This window comes from Gymnodraco acuticeps, unplaced genomic scaffold (assembly GCF_902827175.1).
Source record: "Gymnodraco acuticeps unplaced genomic scaffold, fGymAcu1.1, whole genome shotgun sequence".
NCBI lineage: Eukaryota > Metazoa > Chordata > Actinopteri > Perciformes > Bathydraconidae > Gymnodraco > Gymnodraco acuticeps.
In genome coordinates, this window is record NW_022990673.1 from 4,428,265 (window position 1) to 4,448,147 (window position 19,883).

A 19,883-nucleotide genomic window follows, 5' to 3' on the forward strand; every position below is an offset into this window, starting at 1 on the left:
TTTTAAAGGAAAGCTTGAGATTTTGGAAAATGTGCTTATTTGCTTTCTGGCAAAGATAAATACCAATACCATATATTTCCTATAAATAATTTATTTGGTGCAAAAAATCTAAAACTGACGTAATACGAACAGGATATGTGCCCAACATTTTTTTTTTGTTGCTAGAGGCAATCATTTTCTGGAGTCTTCGATGGTTGCATAGCAACTGTTCAGAAAAAATACATAGCCCAGCTTATAACCCCTCGTAAAGCAGTTAATTCACATTTTAGTTTGTTTTTTAATGGTGAGATACGACGCGTTTTTTGATGAGTTTAAGAGGCAAATGTTGTATGTGATAAAAAGAGCTAAATAAATAAATAGCTGTCTTTCCCTGGTATTTTTAATATTAATTTGTAGCTTTGCTTCCTTAGCTTTAGTCGGTGTCATTGTAACATCATTGCAGTGCTTTTACGGCAATGATACTTGTACTTTGAGGTCCATGACTTAAATTACGTTTTTTTGTACTTGCTCCACTTAAACTGTATTATATTATAGTATGCCAAGGTAAGGTAGGTTTCACTATGCTGCTTTCTAAGGAACTACACTGGCCTTCACTAAATTATTCCACGGTATCATTTCAGCTCAAAGAGGAACATTGTAATTGTTGACACTACCTGTAGACTCGGTTCAATTCATGAAATGCAGGTGGATTATTTTCTCTTTCGGTGTGAAATGCAAAGAAAAGGCAGGACATTATCTGAGTCAGTGTGACCCAAGGTTGAATTATGTAATGTTGTATGCACATGTTATGCATACTTGCTCTGAGTTTCTGCATCACACTCTTGTTAAACAGCTATAGTGCTGTCAAGTGAGGTAAAGGTGAAGCAACCTCAAGTCCCATTCACTGTCATAGTCCTACAATGTTAAGACTGATTCCTGATAGACTTTTAACATGGCAATTGATGATATTATGTAAACTGTTCTGATCAAACACCACTCACACAAACGTATGCACATTCATATGAATAAGCCAAGTGTGTCATCAACAATCGTAAATCAATCTTAAAATTGCCAAATAATAAGTTTCACCATTAAGAACCAACACTTAAAAGTTGACAAACCATTTTATTTCTGCAGTCACTCGGTAACCAAATGTTGTCCTTAGTCAGTGTGGTTTTTAAAATACATTTAGGTTGCTAATGTGCAATGTATATATATATATATATATATATATTCTGTGAATAACCGTGCAATAGGGCTACTACATCTTCAGAACTGTTACAGGCTGTGTATTTTTGTATTTTGTAAATTGTGTAATTCTTTTTTTTTAATTTAAAAACATTTTTTTATCTTTAATATTTGTTTCTGTTTTTTATGCATACTTCTTGTTAAACTTTAAGCTGTCTTTGGCTCTTTTTCTGCTGGAACAAATGTACATTTCCCCTCTGTGGGACGAATAAAGGTATTCTGATTCTGATTCTAACTGGAAACCCACTTTTAGCCCTCAATATCAATTGTCCATCCTTTGGCCCCTCACCAACAGTGCTTGCATTGTCTCAGCACTGTTACCTAGCAACGAGACTCACTATACGATCGTGTTTAGGATGGGGTTTATTTAATGAGGGACAACAGATGGCAGAATCATATTTTGTTTATGCATTAACTGTGTCCGAAGTCCCTCTATCACTCATTCACTTTTCTCTAGATAATACAACATGTTTCATACTAAACAGTGAGCAGTACATTGAGATTAAGGACACTGGCAAAAAGTAAATAACCTGTAATTAATTTTGTTTCCATTTTTGTATTTTCTAAAAGTTCACGCAAACTTAAACATATGTTTGCGGTTACTAAAATAAAAATGCAAATAGTCAATCTTTTTAAAACTGTTGTCTTGCTTCATACTTAAAGATACTCAAGAACAATAGTTTTTGGAAGACATGAAACTAAATCTTGGATTAGTGTCTGAGGAAGTATATGCTGTTCTTCACAGATATTCCCCTTTCTCTATAGTTTGACTGATTTCTATTGATCTTGTATTCTCTTTATTACTTTGTGTTATGTTCTGCTGCAGCAAACATTATTATGCAGTAAAGCACTTCTACAGTAGCTTTGAGCTGAAAGACTGAGGGCTCCTCATCCTAACCTTAGAAAACCTCTCGGTCCTCTGCCAGGATAGGATCAGTAGACAACCCCAACATTTTCAATTTTGTGCTATCAGACACTGAGGAGATGTGTCAACAGTGGGGTCCTACAGCAAGTAAACACAGGAGTCTGACAAGCAATAACCTAGATTCAACATCACCTCCGGTCCTCCCATTGAAGGTCCGCTTTCATCTCATTTAGATCGAGATCTGTGGATCAGAGATGACGCCTATCCCCGAAACACAAAAAACTCCAGTGATGAGAATGTTCTCATGGGCAGTCCCTCATAACTTTGAGCATTTTGCCGGTTTGCGGCTCGGTCAACACTCGCTGGGGTGGTACCATCTGTAAATCAGAGATGTTTTTTTCCTTGCACCATATAGCTTCCAGTTATATGAGTAATGATTGTTTTAATGAGGCACCATCTTGTGTTTGACAGTTATCTATTATCTCTTAATATATCATTAGTGCTGCTCATACAGTCAATGTATTCAGAGTCTTTATGGGCTTTATGTTGAGTAGCAGTGGTAAGGTAGGGGGTCCAGGCCACAAATCAGTATTTTTAGTACAGTTAAAATGTTAATTTATTCACTCAGCCACATCCTCTGTATTGTTGCCCATAATAGAGTGAAGAGGAGGTTGGCTGCAGCTAAACTGGACAGAGCTCAATGACAAAAGAATACTGTGACATCAAAAAGTGTTGGCAGTTTGAAAGAAGAACTCGTGAATTTGTTGAATCAACTTTTCTTTTGTTAGTTTTTTTTAGCATCAGGAGGGATCAGAGGGTTGAATAGTTTGAAGCCCCAGACGACTGAGAAGCCATTACTGTATGGCACAGTCCACTGCAGAAAAGCTCCCTCTGAGATTCAAATCTTGCAGATTAAAATAGTGTCTCATAAGCCTGTGTATATGTGTGTGTGCAACTGTGCATGCGTGTTTGTGTGTGTGTGCATGCGTGTGTGTGTGTGTGTGTCAGGATTTGTTCTCAGTTGGTTGTGTTGAAATGCCTTTGTGGGTGGCTGCATGTGTTTTCAGCGGCCTAAATACCGAAGCTTTTAACACCAAAGCACCGTTAAGATTTAAGTGCAAAGAACTTTGCCAATTATGACTTTAAGTGATGTCCAGCAAAGACTGTTGATGAGCTGCACTCACTCAAAAAAGACAAAGCTTCCCTGTATTCTAGTTCCAGACCAATGAATCACTGCCCTCGTCTCATTTTCTTTCACTCATTTAAAAAGGTCTGCTTTTTGTTCTTGTGAATAGCTGTTTGGGAAATGATAGAGCCAAACGAAGGATTTGTGGGCGGACCAACTGTCTGCCAAGCTCCGTCAGGAAATATTATACATAGTTACAGTCGACGGCTTAATCTCTGCTTACGGTTTACTGTGAAATAATACAAATAATAATGCCCACGATGACATCACTGTTTAAAATGAAGGTTACGTTTATCATGCTCTGTTAGCAGACACAGACAGCTGAAAGCAGCCCTTCATTACTGCCTAACAAATACATCTCAAGTTTGGTAGTATGAGAACAAATGTACTCAGTGTGGAATAAAGACAGTGACGTTAGTTGATAAGTTTGCTAATTTAGCTCTAGTTCACTAGGCATGTTACCATCTTTCTTTTGAAAATGCAACAATTATTGCAATTAGAATCTTTTTTATTATCCTTGTCATTACAGTATGACTTCTAGCTCCTAAAAAATATAATGTTTTGGTTTGACAAGGGAAAATCCAATCCTCCTCCCCTTTAGAGACGGTTAACATAATGGCAATGTCCAACTGAACCATAGAGACATAAGGTATAAGGTACCTGGTATGATTTTACCAAAAGTGAGAGATAAATCCAATTTCAATCTTTACTCTCTAATGTAATATACAATATGTATAAATGATGTTGGTGAGCTAGAGGTTGCATTTTTGAAAATTCTAATCTTGTTTTTTTCTTCCTTTTGTCTAGTTCCACCCAAGATATACGACATTTCCTCTGACATCACGGTAAATGAGGGCATCAATGTGTCGCTCATCTGCACAGCCAGTGGGAAACCTGAGCCAAGCATTTCCTGGAGACACATAACCCCATCAGGTGAGTTCACTTCACCTCTCACACACCTATGCTAATGAATGGGCAAGCGGATGAATGGATGGACAGACGTATGGGAGGATGAATTGCTAGAGGAAATGAGGAGACATGGACAGGATCAATAGGTGATAGACAGAGGACGAGAGAGGACTGGTAGTTATGTTGCTGATGAAGGGGGGAAGGGATGAAGAAAGACATTGGTGTGGTCGACTCCACTTCGAGCGTTATAACTATTAACGAAGCACTTTTATACTAATAAAGGACTGGCTTACCTAAAGCCAGTTGAGTAGCACTTGAAATGTTTGGCTCTATGAAACCTGATGTACTTATATGATTCTGTTTTCTTCAAGGTTGTGTCTTCCTGGTCGAATGTACTTATTGTAAGTCGCTTTGGATAAAAGCGTCAGCTAAATGTAATGTAATGTAATGTAATGTAATGTAATGGTGGATCCATGACAGAACAGGGGAGGTGTAATGGATAGATGTAATTCATATTTAAATAAACATACAATATCAGTGAGACCTGACTATTGAGCTTCTTCAATACCAATGCCATCTAGTGCAGTGTAACTAATGCTAGAGGCAAAAGTCAATTAGTGGTTTTCTGTAAATCAGTTCAATCAAATGGTTCCTCCTACTGGCCAACGTTTAAGAGATACAACGATTAGATAAGGGACTAACTTATTCAAATGTCTTAAAATTGCATGTATGCCCTCTCAACCTCAGCCTAACTTTGGGGATAGCTAGATAAAGATTTACAATACAATTACACTAACAAGGAGGGCACTCGGAGAGCATAAACCTAGGCCAATGGTGCATTCACATGCTTCTAGGATGCTCCCATTGCTTGAGTTGGGAAGTCGTTCTTCCATCTTCTGTGTTTTCAGGAGCTCTAAGTCATAATGTTGAAACAACATGGATTCCGCTAAGATGTGTTGTATTCGTTTTTAAGTTGTTGTTCAGACCTGAGGGGATTATTTTTTCCAAATATTCTGACTCAAGATGAATAAAGCACAAAAAGTGCCTGGCATAATAAAACATTTTCTTTTAGATGACCATATCACATGAAACTAGCCACTTCAGCAGTATATTTGCGTATTGATTTATTAAAATCATATTAACATATCCTTCGAGCTAGCTGATGACCTCTATAGGGTTTTACTTTAAGTAATGCAATCAGTTGAAGAAAATACATGTTATTTTTTAAATATAATTAATCTATGCTGAATTTGTTCATATGCTGTAGAGCAGTTAGAACATTAATGTTCCTACTTCTAACTTCTATGTTCATTCCAATATGAAATGCCACTCTTTAAACCGCTAAGTAACAACAACAGATAAACCAAGCCATGAATTATGTTGCTCGTTTAAGCCAGTGTGTAACCATAGTACATCCTGCTCATGTGTATTAAGGATATAAAGTATACAAAACAAAGCTCTCTTCACTGTAGGGGCCCAGTGATTTATTTGGCAATTTGCACACCATCATTTAAGGTGAATTAACAAAGATTTTATTTTAATTATCATAATAATGTATTTAGTTGGCTGCTAGTCAGAGCACACATACACCATTAAGTGCTTTGAATACTGAATCCTGCCTTTGATAAACTCATTCCAAAGCATTTAACTGTTGCTGCAAAGCCCCCACCCAGCCAATGCTAGTCCTCCCTCATTTTCATATTAATGGATTAGAGCATGCTGTGCTTATCTGATAGCTATGAGGATGACTGCATTTATCTTATGGCTGTCAAATCCTCCTCTCTGGTGTGCTTGCCCTGATTGCGTTTTCAGAAGATGATCAAAAGAGCCATCCTTAGAGTCCGAGTGGCAGTCACTCATTCTACTTTGAAGTCTCCACACTTTGAAGTATGCCGGGAAATAAATGATATGCTGGTCAAATAAAAGGGCCCGGGACTAAATGTAATCACAGACTGTCTCACTTCACATCAGAAAGGAAGCCATTCACCATGGGATCTTTGAGTCAGGTTTTGTAGTGAGGGCCATTTGTCTAAAGGACGTTGTACAACTGAAAGGTTGTAATAGGCTAATTACCTATCGATGGAAATCCATTAAATCTCTTGCATATGAAGAACAGTCTGCTCCAGCCACTGCACAGGCAACCTGAATGTGTAGCCACATTTATAGAAATATTTATCTTAGTTATGAATTACCCATCAGAAAGCAGCAGATCTGCAGCCAAACTACTTGAATACTATTTTTGTACACTGTAGTGAAATATTTGTATGTATTCATGTTAGCAAACTATGGATACGCTTAAAATGGGAATAATTTGGGTAAAACTGTGAGCTGGATTTGGGGCCTGTTGACATGTGTTTTTGAGGACAAAGGAAGATGGGGGAAGGTGAGAGCATGTCTTGATTTGCATTCAACTTAGATCTAGCTACAGTGATTGGGGAAACCTAAGGTCGGAGGTGTTAGGGATATTTGGGGCTGCCAATCAAGGAGGTCCAAATGGGAGGATCTGATAACTCCTCCCATTGTCAAAGAGTATAAACACAGACACACACGCGGTGTTCAGGCTCTTTCCTCTGGCTGGCTCACGTGCAGGTAAATTCGGGATCCCAAAGATGAACTGTATTGAATTTGTACTGTATTGATTGTATTGCATTGTCATATTACCATTAAAGTAGATTATTGTTTACTTGGTAGCACTGGATTCCTTCCTGTATCGGAGATTTGAAAAGCGGACCAGTTATCCCTTTAAATCTCTAACAACACATACTTAAAAACAAAATAAATAATTGTCCCCCATTACTGAAGTTATATAATCCAGCAATTTATTTTTGTTTTTAATTGGGACAATATTTCTTTATTACGATTTAACTCCTACAATGATATTTTAATGATTAAATAGTATTGTCATTCTCACCAAATTAGAAATGTGGATGGTGTTTGTGACAAAAATAAAGCTTGGATACTGTTCCAATTATTATTTTTTATAAAATACAGGTTTATGGGGACAAACTTAGTTTATTAACTCAAACTCTTTTAATATGTGCAAGTGTATTGGATTAAGTTAATCTATAGAAGTATCTAATTGTTAAAAAAAAAATGGGAAGGAAGGGGATAACACATTTTAACTTTTATATATTTCTCCCTTCAAACATTGTATGTATTAATGTAACGAACCATACGTTTGGAATCATGAATTGCTTTAACATCTGATCATATTGTTACACCCCATCATAAAACCTTTGCTGTTTGTATCTGGTGGAAGAAATAGCTTTCAGTGACGTGAGGCCAAGCAGGTGAAATGGCTATAAAGTCACAAATGTGTCTACATGGCAGGTTTTATTTGTGGACCTTACTCTCTTCAACACTCCCCATTTTGGGGTGAGGTTCGTGATTTTTTTTGCACTGTGGATGGTTCTGCTGCAGCAGTCAGTGAAGTTTGACAGGATGATAAATTGCCCTGACTGACTGTCAAGTTCCTATTCCCACTCCGACTGTTTTGTGTTCGCATTTTTCACTTCCTGCCAACCAGCAAACTGCCAGCTAATAATACACTTTCTGCATCCAGTGAAGTGTGGCCACAAACTGTTTATTGATACGATAATTTGGCTTAGTAAGTGTGCATATAAAGTCTTTCTTTATATTCTTTATTCAGAGAAAATCTAACTTTAGGAAGTGCTTGTGACATACAGATCATCTTAGTTGACATGCTGCTGGGAGAAAAAACTGTGGCAGCATATGTGTGGAGCTTAATGTGCTTAAATCATCATTGGTATTTTGTGTAACAGTTTAATTACCGTGTACAAAATGTGCTTGGCAGTCAAGACCTCGGGAGTTTGGGATGATTGCTACATGATAAGTGCGCTCATGACTGGAAAGCCCGTCCGAGTCCCTTTATCAGCTGGTGAAATCTGGATGTGCAAAGTGACTGTTTCATGCTCGCCCTAACCTTATTAACAGCTGTTGATGTGCCCTTGAGCAAGGATTGTACCCCCGACTGTTACAGTGCTGCATTCAATCACCAGCTGAAAATAATGAATGGGAAGCTGCCAAGTTTATGAGTATCAATGAGCTAATTTTAGACCCTTCAGCTCCTCCTCTAGGATTCTGATCTTCTCCAACAATGTTTATGGTAAACTGAAAGCTTAATTTAAAGAAGAAGTACTCTTAGTCATACAGTGGTAATACTGCTAGAAGCCACTCCGTCATTTTTTATTTAGCTCTCGACATCTCTACTTACATTACTCCTATAGCTCACAATATCTGGGTGACATGTCAGCCTTCCAGGGTATTGCTTACGCATGGAGTCCTGTGCTGTGGTTCCTTGACACTCTCCCATAGGTCATAGGGAGGGGGGTGAAGTAGCCTTTAACAGAGTCTGTTTCTGTCCGGTTTGGTTGGGTGGATAACACAGCACGGCAAAATTGCTTTGATAAGCTCTTTCAATTGAGATTTGAATCCATGGGATAGAAGTGTGACCTTTGAAAAGGCTGACTAGGATACTAGAATACATATTTGATAGTTTCCTATGATAGGACTCAGCTGGGACACATTTTTCTCTTGTTTGTCTTTAAGTAGCTGCTTTAGTGTACATATATCATATACACACCGTTTTTGTTTGCCTTTGCATTTTTAGATTGCAAGGCACATCTTCCCCAAACTTCCCTCCAAGAAACAGACAGTATCATCCTTTACATCAGGGGTGTCCAAACTACGGCCCGGGGGCCAAATGCCCATTTTGAAACGGCCCTCAGCTAATTCAAATAGTATAATGAAATATGGCCCACAAATTAAACTTGTGTTTGTTACATATATATGTACAAATATATATCACAGTATTCATGTGTGCCCACTCTTCAAATAAATGCAATCAATTCAAGTTGGAAACATTTTCAATCTGATCTTAGTTGATATAAAAAGCCTTATTTGCATAACAAATATTTTTATAAGCAATCTGAAGCTTCTGTTTTAAGGCATGAGCTGCAAACTAAATAACTGAAACCCTATGGAGAGCTGTGACGTAGGCTGTTGTGTTTCTTACAGCATTTTCAAGAATCAAACTTAATTTACCTACATTTGATTGATTTTGCTAACTTATAACTTAGCATATGAGGCAATATACCTCACCTCTAGTGAGGGGCCCAGACCTTCATATATTCTTCTGTATGTGGCCCTCTGAAAAAAGGTGGCGGGGGGACAACTTCTCACTTCAAAAAAGAAGAAGACATCTAGATCGCAAAATAATTAAACAAGCGAGTGCCTGTTTTTCCTGGCCAAGGACAGGTTCCTTGAACACAACACGAGCGTAACGTGTCTTCACCAAGCGGCAAACTCTGGGGAACAGCCGGGACGCCAATACGGAAGTGCCACACACTGCAGTTCATAGATGGTCCGCTAGGGACTGGCTGCAGAAAGGAGCAATTTCTATAGACCCCCATGTTAAAATGCCCAACTTTACAGCAGAAAAAAACATCTACCCATGGATGCAATACATATTATTTTCGATATAGTTAGATTCCACCTTCATGATTATGAATCTGTGAGTAAATTGTTTTCTAACACGACCCTTTTATTTATATTAGGTCTTAAAGTGTTTGCATAAATTAGGGCGTGGTTACTTTGATGGACACGTACATGCCTCACTGTCAGCTAACAGCAACTTGTCCACTCTGCTAGGCTACAACCATAGAGGCTACAACGTTAGTTAGTCATAGTACTGTACTTGACACTTTAGCTTTAGCCATGTTCGTGGTGATTGTGCCTTTTAGGGAATATTGTTACAAATACCAGACAATTAAAATGTCGTGCTGTGCGCTTGAATGTACTAACAGAACTTCCAAGAAGTCTAAAATGATAATATTATACATGTTAACCCCGTTCGCAGGTGTTTGTGTGTTGGTAGCTTAGCTTGTTACTTATTAGCCAGCTAAGGACGTAACCCTTTATGCATACATATACATTTTAGTTTATGATTCAGCCTTGGGTAAGACTTTTATAGTCTATGGCTATGACGCCCATAATGCTAAACGGGAGCAAATGTTAATAGGGGACCCGATTATCCCAGTGGTGGCCGCCGGAGCTAACGGAGCAGCAGGGGGCTAGCTCCAGCCGGCGTCCCGGAGCTAGCCCACTGCGGCTCCGTTAGGTCCGGGCGGTGGGAGTCCGTCGTTATAACTAGAGATCAAGGAATGCAGCGAAACCAGAGCGAAACGCAGACTTGGTTCGCCTGCTGTAGTATTAGCTAAATAAATTATGTTGAACAAGGCTTATTAAGCTGAACATCGCCACAATTGTTCTGCTATGTATCGGTACTTATTTTTTTAACGTGTGAATGACAAGCATTAAGAATAACAAAATATAGCTAATTCTCTTGCAGATGAATGTAACGTTTATATAGGGGAACTACACTGTTAGCAGTAACTTGGTATGCATGTATTTCATGTTCGCTTAGCTTCTTAGCCTGAGCTAGCTCTGTTTACTTCCAGTTCGGAGGCAGCAGGTCCCGCCTCAGCTCCGCCTCTTTGCCCTTATTTGGAGCAGGCGGGATTAGACTCTGACATTGCTGTCAAGCCGTTAGTGGCCGACTCCGCCTACTAAGGGCTTCACGGCAACTCTGCAGAATCCTATGGGTGACGTCACGGACACTACGTCCATTTATATATACAGTGCCGCAGTGGTTCTCAAATGGGGGTATGCGGACCCCTAGGGGTACGTTGCAGTACTGCAGGGGGTACGTGAGATTTATTTTATGTTAATGAAAAAAACAACATAAGTAATGCATTTAAACAAACTACTAATAGTAGATGAACTACTTTATTCAAAAGTTTACAGTAACTCTGGATAATACAATGGGAACAATAAACGGGGTGCTCTCTTTTCCTCTCCCTCTCCTGACAGCCCGTCAGTCTCGTGCAGCTCGCTGAACCTGTAATAAGTGACCCGACAGTAAAGAATAAATATATGTATAACTAGTATAGCTTGTTCCAGAGTAGATAAACAAGCTAAGTGTGTTAGGTCTAACTCTTAGTGTATTTAATTTTGCTCCACTCAACGATCCGTCACAGCGGCGGAGCTGTGATCATGCAGAGCTGCGTGTTCTCCGTCAGCAGCAGCTGATCTGATCCCTCTCTCGCGTCCGGTTATACTTCACACTATGTCCAAATCTGTCAGATCTAGCTAGTTCTAGTTAATTATATGACTGCCTGCTTATCAAAGGACACCTAAACAATAAGCGTTGCTTGGCAACGGCTTGTGGCCGCAAAGTATAGCGCAGCATTATGCATATAATTGGTTGGGTATTTTCTGCCTCGCTCATGAGAGTAACAGCTGGCGAAATTACAGCCTTTCAAATGTGTGCTCTAAAATGATATTTATAAATGACTATTATCATTATTATAAGCAATAATGCTCATATATTTTTTTCTCTTCATTCCCCACGCCCCTAAATAAATAAATAGATATACCAATTTTGGGAAATGTAAGGAAGTTTGAGCAGTGTGGGTTTTATATTAACAGAGTTACACATATTTCAAAACGCAGAGTGTAATAACTGCAGTTTGCCTCCCTGTCAGAATGACAAGGATCCTCAGTGAAGCTCAAGCCCATGTTTCACTACATTGTAAGTACAACTTATTAAAAAGATCAGTTCAATGCAACTAATGTCGTCTGTGTTATTGCATGATGTTAAAATTGGTTTGCCATGAATTTAGTGATGGATTGTAAACATTTAAAATGTAGCATTTAAGTGTTTCTCAGTTACAATGTTGTTGTTTTAATAAATCAGACACCGATGGTGCAGCGCTGTACTGTACCTCTTTATATAGGCTTTTTTTCTTAACAAATTGTTTTTGCGCTGATCAGGGGGTACTTGGCTGAATTTTTTTTTCAAAGGGGGTACATGATTGAAAAAAGTTTGAGAACCACTGATCTATGGTCTTCACCTATGGTCTTCACGTGGTTATGTCTCGTCTGAAAGGAGTGTAGACTAGAGTGTAGACTAGAGTGCTGACGAAGAGCACCGGAACGCCGCTCCAACTCTTCAAATATTGCAGTACCCATAAGGAGCCGTACACACTGCAGTGTTTGCGTGGCTGTGTCTTTAGTTGTAAGCACAGTGGCGATCTGTTGTTATTAGCATCTGGTTAGCTAGCTATGCTAACTAATTTAAAGAGCTTTTCTACAACCAGGTGGAAGAGAATTCTCCTGAGAGGCTCAAATAACCTCAGCTCAGTGAGGTTAAGGCACACCTTGATATGATCATTATAGTTATTAATGAGACATTAGAGACTAAATAAAAAACAGGTATAAAATACTGTATGACAGTAACAAAAAAGTTGTTAAAAATAACAAGAATAGAGTTTGAAAGGGGAGTGATTTGTAAAATATCCAAAAAGAAGAATCTGCTTACAGTTCTGTTTCAAATGGGTGTTGAGATGTATCCATAGATCTCCTCATGTTGCTCTCAAAGTGCACCAGATTGATGCTTTTAATCTTCCCGGGGGAACATGTCCCCGGACCCCCCTAGAGGAGGTTAGGTCCCCCCCACTTAAATCATGTTCACATGGATACTAAATACATTTGCACACATCTTGTGTCCATATCTTTCTGTTTTGGTGGTCATGCCACAACTGTGCACATGCATGCATGCGCGAGTCATGGGTTAAGAGGTTGCTTTTTTTTGGAACAACATGAAAGAAAGGCCAAATGAATGGGCTGTGATTTTAATTTTTTTAAGCAGAGGTTGAGTTCAATCATTTGTACGGCCCTCGGAGGATGTTGTAAAAATTGAAAGGAAAAAGGTTCCCCACCCCTGCTGTAAATAATAATAAAAACCCTTGATTTATAACTTAACATCTCTGTCTCCTATTGATCTGAGTATATTATAAAGAATAGCCAGTTAATTTAAGCATTATAGCACAGGCCTTTGTCAGATGGTATATTACGCTGTTTTTTTTCTGCTTCAAATTGTTCTCTCTTTTTTCACCATACCTGTGTTTGCATCACTGTACATTGAAGAGTCACTACAGTATAGCTGCTGCAGCTTACTTAAAGCTGGATCCGACAGAACTTGGTTGGTCCTGAACTTAGTCGCAACAGCAAGTGAAGAGTACAGTACCTCAGTCGCTTTCAAGTTGAACGACGCAATGAATTATTCAAACTTGGCTTTATATCCCTACTACTTACCTTGAGTTGTGCCTTCCATGTCACATTGAAATTGGCAGCTCTTTAAGAGATGCTAAACAGGTTTCTGGCGGTCTGTTCACCAGGGATCTCTCATTCAGCATTGGGTTCCTCTCCTCATAGTTTGCAATGAACACTTGAGCACGCTTTAAACATGATGGGAGGTGAAAGATAAAGAGTTAGACGCTGCATTTTACATTTCCGATATCAACAGCGGGAGCCATGTCTAACACTTCCCCATTCAGCTGTTGAGCTAAGTATTGCAAACTAAAGAGGTGCTCAATGGGCACATGCTTTATTGAAGTGTTAGTGACATGATGAATAGTAGACCCTTCTTTTAAAACTAAAATGTGATATTGAGTTACTGCCACTCTACACATATTTAATAGGTGCTGGCAGCCATAGTTGAGTTCATTAGTATCGGCAGTAACCTTTTTTTTTTGTAACTCTTTAACGCCCACCCCCAACATCCTCTAAAATAGAGTGAATTAAGTGTTTTTGATGTTGAGAAACCCATCGAAAACAGAGGGCTTCAGAACTACGACTGATTATTTACACGTGAAATAATTAGTCTTGGTGGCTATGTCTAAAATAGATCTCAAAACATTACAGTGTTCGGCTGCCGGAACCCTAGTTAGTGTTTTAGTTGTATTATTTTTTCTCTGCATTGTTCCTGGAATATTTTATAAATGTAGGGACAAGATGAGAGTCTTAGTACTAGCAGTCTGCCAAAGTTATACTTCCTTGCAACAGACTGAAAGGTGTGTGGCACAAGGTTAGTGGTAGTGTTTGGTTTACAGTATGATTGATTTGACTCTTCTGAATGATTCCTGTAGCACATACTAAACTTGTAGATAAACAAACACTTGTTCAGGTGTTTCTGTTACATTCTTGTTAAAGCCACAAACTCTGAATACATACAAAGGGATATGGCTAAATATTGCACTGTGTTAAGTATTCAATCGTTGGCTAATCTGGACAGATTGATTCAATTCCACACATTGTTGCAGCCGAGACAGTTCATTCAATGAAAATAAGCACAGTTGAGCTGGATGTGGAGTAACATTTCAGCTCATTTGTTACACACTACAGTATACTCCAAAGAACAAGGTTTTTCTTACTTTGAACTTAAATCCTTCGCGATCCCACAGTCACATAGATCTTTCAAACCACCAAGTCCGGCGCCTAGAATTTTCTTTCCCTGCCTGCAGTTTATCTGGCTAAATATGTAAGCACAGAAAGTCGTTTTGGTGGCAGCACATGCGATCAGACAAGACTTAAGACCCATTTTCACTCTGGATGTTTACCTGAGATTGACTTCCAGGGAGCAGTGTAGGGGTTATGTATCAAGGCAGACTAACAGCCTGTTTTTCAGGCAGGCCCCGCACATAGTGTGATTCTACCCCTACTTCTGGCCCACACCTTGAGTTAGGGCCAGAAGGCAGAAGCACACAATGTAGCAGTGTGGGTTGTTCTTCGTTTTCAAGAGTTAAAAGGATAAATTGATGTAGAAAATGCTGCTCTATGCTATAATGGATTGTTCAGCGATGCCTGCCCTATCTGCGTATTGCAGCCCTGAAGGAAGTGTACTCAAAGCTTTCCTACACAATGTGGGAAATTGCTTACTGCAACGGGACTTACCAAGCATTGGCGCTGAATGTCAAATTAACCTCTCTATGATTTCTTTAATTTGCTTGGAGTGACATGTCCCTCAGGTGAGAAGGGCCTCTGCAAGTCTCTCAAATATATCTCAGTATGCACTCACACAAAACTCCTGTTTGGACTCTTTGTGGTTTTGCATTAACAGCAGAGTTTTTTCCTTACATCTTTTATTTTTCCTATTTTTTCAGGATACATAATGATATGTCTGTTTTGGTTTGCTTCTATGTCTAGGTTGAGCATTCAACATATACTGTAATGTTCTTCAAAGTATATATCAAGGAGGCCATTCTTGTTTAATGGCTTCTTTGACCTTTGCAAAGCTGGCTGCCTGCTATAATCAATGGGAGTACCATTTGCAGCCAGGGCAGGATGATGTATCTAAATATACTGGATTCCATTTATCAAGAGAGACTGCCCTCTAATTAGATTTTTTTCAAATAGAAATGTGTCTATTTGATTCGGAACTATCTATATTAGTTTAAACAGGAGACCAATGGCCATATATACTTAGGAAACAAGTCAATCATCAGATATGTTACAGTATAATAAACACAATTTGTTGTGCATTATATTTTAAACTTTGAACCGCTCTTGATACATCATTTTATTTATTGATGATATTGGCAAACAAATATTTCCTGTCATTTCAGATCATCATTAATTCAATAACAAATAAATAAACTCAAAAAGATTCAAATTGCAAATGCAGGACAGTATTACATATATTTTTATCAAGGCTTAGCAACAGAATTTGTCTGTGATGTGAAAATGAATTTGGCAGCAAAGACACAGAAACATGGAGTAACGGCCCGTCCACACAGCGGCGTGCGTTGAAGCTTCCAACGCTTCTGCCCATTCACTTTGAAAGGGGTGACGTCACTTCTAGCCGAACTGCATCGTGGGAAGCGACGCGGAGCGTTGCTGGCGTGGCTCGCTGCAAAAGTTGAGCAATGTTCAACTTTTGACGCCTCGGCAGAAGCGTCAGCCAATCGAATCATATGCCAGTACAAGCTCTAGCCAATCAAACCGCTGCTTGTGTGTCAAGGGCGGGAGATTCATGTGATTGGTTGTTGGTCGAGTGTCAGACACGCCCGCCAGCAAGCGTCAACGCACGCCGCTGTGTGGACGGGCCGTAAGCCTTCCGATCATATTCAAATGAGCTTAGTGGAAAGACTACTGATGGTAATGGTTAATCATTTACTTCTTCAACCTTACTGCACATGACTGTGACTATACTGTAGGTTGGATACACGTCATGAGTGTAGAAATAAGCAGCACCATTTCTGCTGTATAGTTATTATTTTGTAGCTATATCAACCCTATTTTGCATGTTACAGGCCTTAATCTGTTTCACAGAAAAAACTGCAGAACTGCAGTTACCAACAGACTTCTTAGATTTAATTAAAGTGTTTTTTTCGAGCAGCCAGAAACATTTGAAAATACAAACATACTTCTGCACAGCGTAGGGAAAGGGAGTGCATCAAGAACAATTATAAAGAAACAGTTATAACAGGGATGTGAGATTCAAGAGCACAATAACAAATGCTGTCATTTACGATTGTGGCATTTTGTGGGCTTTGCAAAATTGATACAATCATTGTAATGATGTTATATCCTCCACCATACTTCATTTGTTTTAACTCATCTTTGAAGCTTGACAAATGTTTTATAACATCAAAGATGTACTGTAATAAAAAATACTGTAGCTCCATCAGTTTAATTGGGAGCCTACATACCACCTGTTGATATGACTAAAGGGTGCTGTTGAATGTGGGAGTCATTATTACTCACACCTGCTCCTTACATTGTGCCAATTACATTGAGATTTACATTTATATGTATTCCTAGAAGAACCACAGGAAGGACTTTTAATATTAAAATGACTGCAATTGATTGATTAATGCAAATTCTATAGCACTGGTATTGTGTAACCTGGATTACTGACATGGCTTATTTTGACGCCTCAAAAGAATGGAGTGACCTGCTATGTTAGGTGACCTTGTTTGGCATTCAAACTGTATTTTCTGTATTTTAAAAAAAGTTTATCTTCATATTTATATGGTTTGAGTCCTTGTTATACATTACCATAATTAAGGCACAGATGGCAATACTGTCCCGCTGATTCAGCTGGATGTAGAGTGACATTAAGCATCATTCCTGCTGTGAATGATCTCATTAATTTTCATCGCCCTACTCTACAGTGTATATTTGACCTGTTCTGCATCCTCAATCTTAAGTGATACAGAACGGACTTTGTCAATTGTATTTGTATTGAATCAAAGTATAGGCTCTGATTTTCGAAGCACTTAGCTGGAGGCCTCAAAGAGTCAACGAGAGATGCTGTTTTGTATCATAATGTATGGTCAACCAAGCACAGGCGGCCCATTTCTTACCCACTCTCTTATCATGAAATCTACACTTGTAAGTGGCATCTGAGGACTTACTTTAATTTTCTTCTATTGATCTTTCTTGAGCCTTTTTTTGGCATGTGTTGTTACTTTGCAAAATCATTAGAATACATATTTTTTGTAATAAATAATAATTTAGGTCGTAGACTTCTAAGAGATTTCATTTAGCTAAAAGTCTTAAAGCTACAGGAAAAATATATCTTCTGGTGGGTTGGCATCAGAGTCATTGCCTTGAAGAAAAACACACAAATGTAATCAGGCAGCAGTATGAGATGAAACTGATATGTCCAGTAGAGTGAAGTTCTATTCTGCTGAATAGAACAACATTGACAGTTTGGGTTTTTTCAACAAAAAAGAAAACATCAGGAGCTTTGTCAGGAGATTAAAAAGGAAATAACTTGCAAAACATTTACATCTGCTGTAATCCACAAAATGCACCATACAAATCCTTCAAACTGGAGTGGTTTTTAACACAGTGCTGAGTCTTAACTGCATTAAAAATGTTAGTCTGTTCATTTAGATGTGTACTTTATAAAACATTTACGTCAAAGTGAAGTGCTCAAAATCAGATAAACCACTCTCAACATGAGAGGAGTTTGAGATTTTGCACAGTTCTGTCTTGCGTGCACTTCTGTAAACTAAGCCAAGAAAATCGCATTTAGATTTCTCCTGAGCAAGTGCAACCCTCTCCCTGATTTTAGATGAACTGAGTGAAAAAATAGAGGCTTATAAATAATATTGATGTTTATCATAATGGTTTGTCAATGGCATCCAAGTTCCTGTTGCATAATTATACAAATATTTATAGCTGGAGGGGCTGTGCAACCCTGTTGGACAGAATGGAAAAAGTCTGTCTCTGTTCTCATCCTGCTGGTAGTGACTTGGCTCAACACCATCTCATACATGAGTCATATATTTCATACATGAGTATTGTTTCTATAAACGTTCATTCTTTTCACACATTGATTGCTCTTACTTGGCCTATTCATCAACCAATCGAATGCATCACCCAGTGGCAAATAAGTCATTAATTGTGTTTCCCAGGATGAGACAAAAAGTCTGCTTCCTGTGGAACAATAGATTTGATTCGGCCATTTGGTAAATTGCATTGGAAGCATCAGGCATACTTTCCCTCATGTGTCACTGTTTCTAATTTCATTGCCCTAGTAAAAGACCCAAGTGCACACAGTGGATTTCCACATCCTGCGTATCATAATTCCCCATTACAGTGGAATACACTGGAACTGTGCATTAAGGGCAGTGTATAGGTCAACCATGGTATCTACTTGGTGTAAGAGGGGGCTGAGGGGCTGGTATAGGGCACTGAGACACAAGCCTGTTAAAGTCTGTAGTTCTTTTTATAATCCATAATAAAGTGCATTTATATAGCAGCTGTCTAAGCGGAAGTCACAAAGTGCTTCACAATAGTAGACAAAAGCAGCAACGGTTGGGAGGCTTCTGTGATTTAGATAAAACATTTGGCTATTTATCATAGTAAAGAAGCTTGACACAGTGGAACCAATAATGTTTCACAAAAATGCATTAAAGGCTGTATTTGCAATATGGAGACTATGACAATGTACTTTGTTTTTTTATGTTTTACCCTTTGACCAGTGGCGAACCGTCAGGGCCTTCAAGGTATTCAGAGAATACCCCGGAACACTCAGATAAAACAAACAAAAAATCGATTTAATTATATAAATAAAATGTATATAAAATGAATAAATGACAATCGTATCTGTGTTGTTGATCTGTAATATTACAGTGTTACGTTGATTTGTTTGTCCTTCTCGGACCATGCACTACACATTTCAGTGGTTTTGTGTTAGAAAAGAAAGCAACCAATCAGATCTCGTTCTGGGTCTCTGGGTAGAATATCCTTCAACCAAGGTATTCTACATCCTTGATCGAATGCCCTGGCCGTTGCACTGAATGAGAGCGTACGTTTGGACTGACAGTTTGATCAACCAATCATATATTGATTTGTAGCCAATGGGCGTATTCTTTCAGAGTTTCCCTCGGTTCCAGGGTACTCTAGAAGGCCTGCTAGTTAACTGGCTCGAGACGGAGGATCTAGAACGAATGCAACGAAGCAATTCATGCCGTTTTATTGTTTTTAACGTTGAAATGACAAGTGCAACAGGTGAAGATGAAGTTGTTGCGGAATTGTTGTGAGTACCGACAATTCAGTGAAAAGACGGACATTATAATGCCGCGGAGGGGGGGGGGGGGGGGGGGGTGGGTGGTTGTGTCTACAGAAGGTCCAGTTGTGATAGCCACGGTTCGCCACTGCCTTTGACACACATACCATTGACGAATATATATATTATATATACACATCCTGACCCCTTTTTAGGAATCAGTGGTGCATAATTAAACAAACAGTATGTGTCACATTTTACCAATACAAACAATATGAGTCCATGGCATCAGTCATGAGTAATTGTCGCCT

At 38.8% G+C, this 19,883-nt stretch overlaps 1 protein-coding gene across 1 annotated transcript in view; it reads left to right on the forward strand.

Moving 5' to 3' along the window:
• Positions 1-19,883, forward strand: part of negr1 (neuronal growth regulator 1) — a 169,223-nt gene that overhangs the window by 71,776 nt on the left and 77,564 nt on the right. Inside the window, 1 exon segment of the mRNA XM_034229797.1 lies at positions 4,086-4,211. Within this exon segment, the coding sequence (XP_034085688.1) occupies positions 4,086-4,211 (126 nt within the window).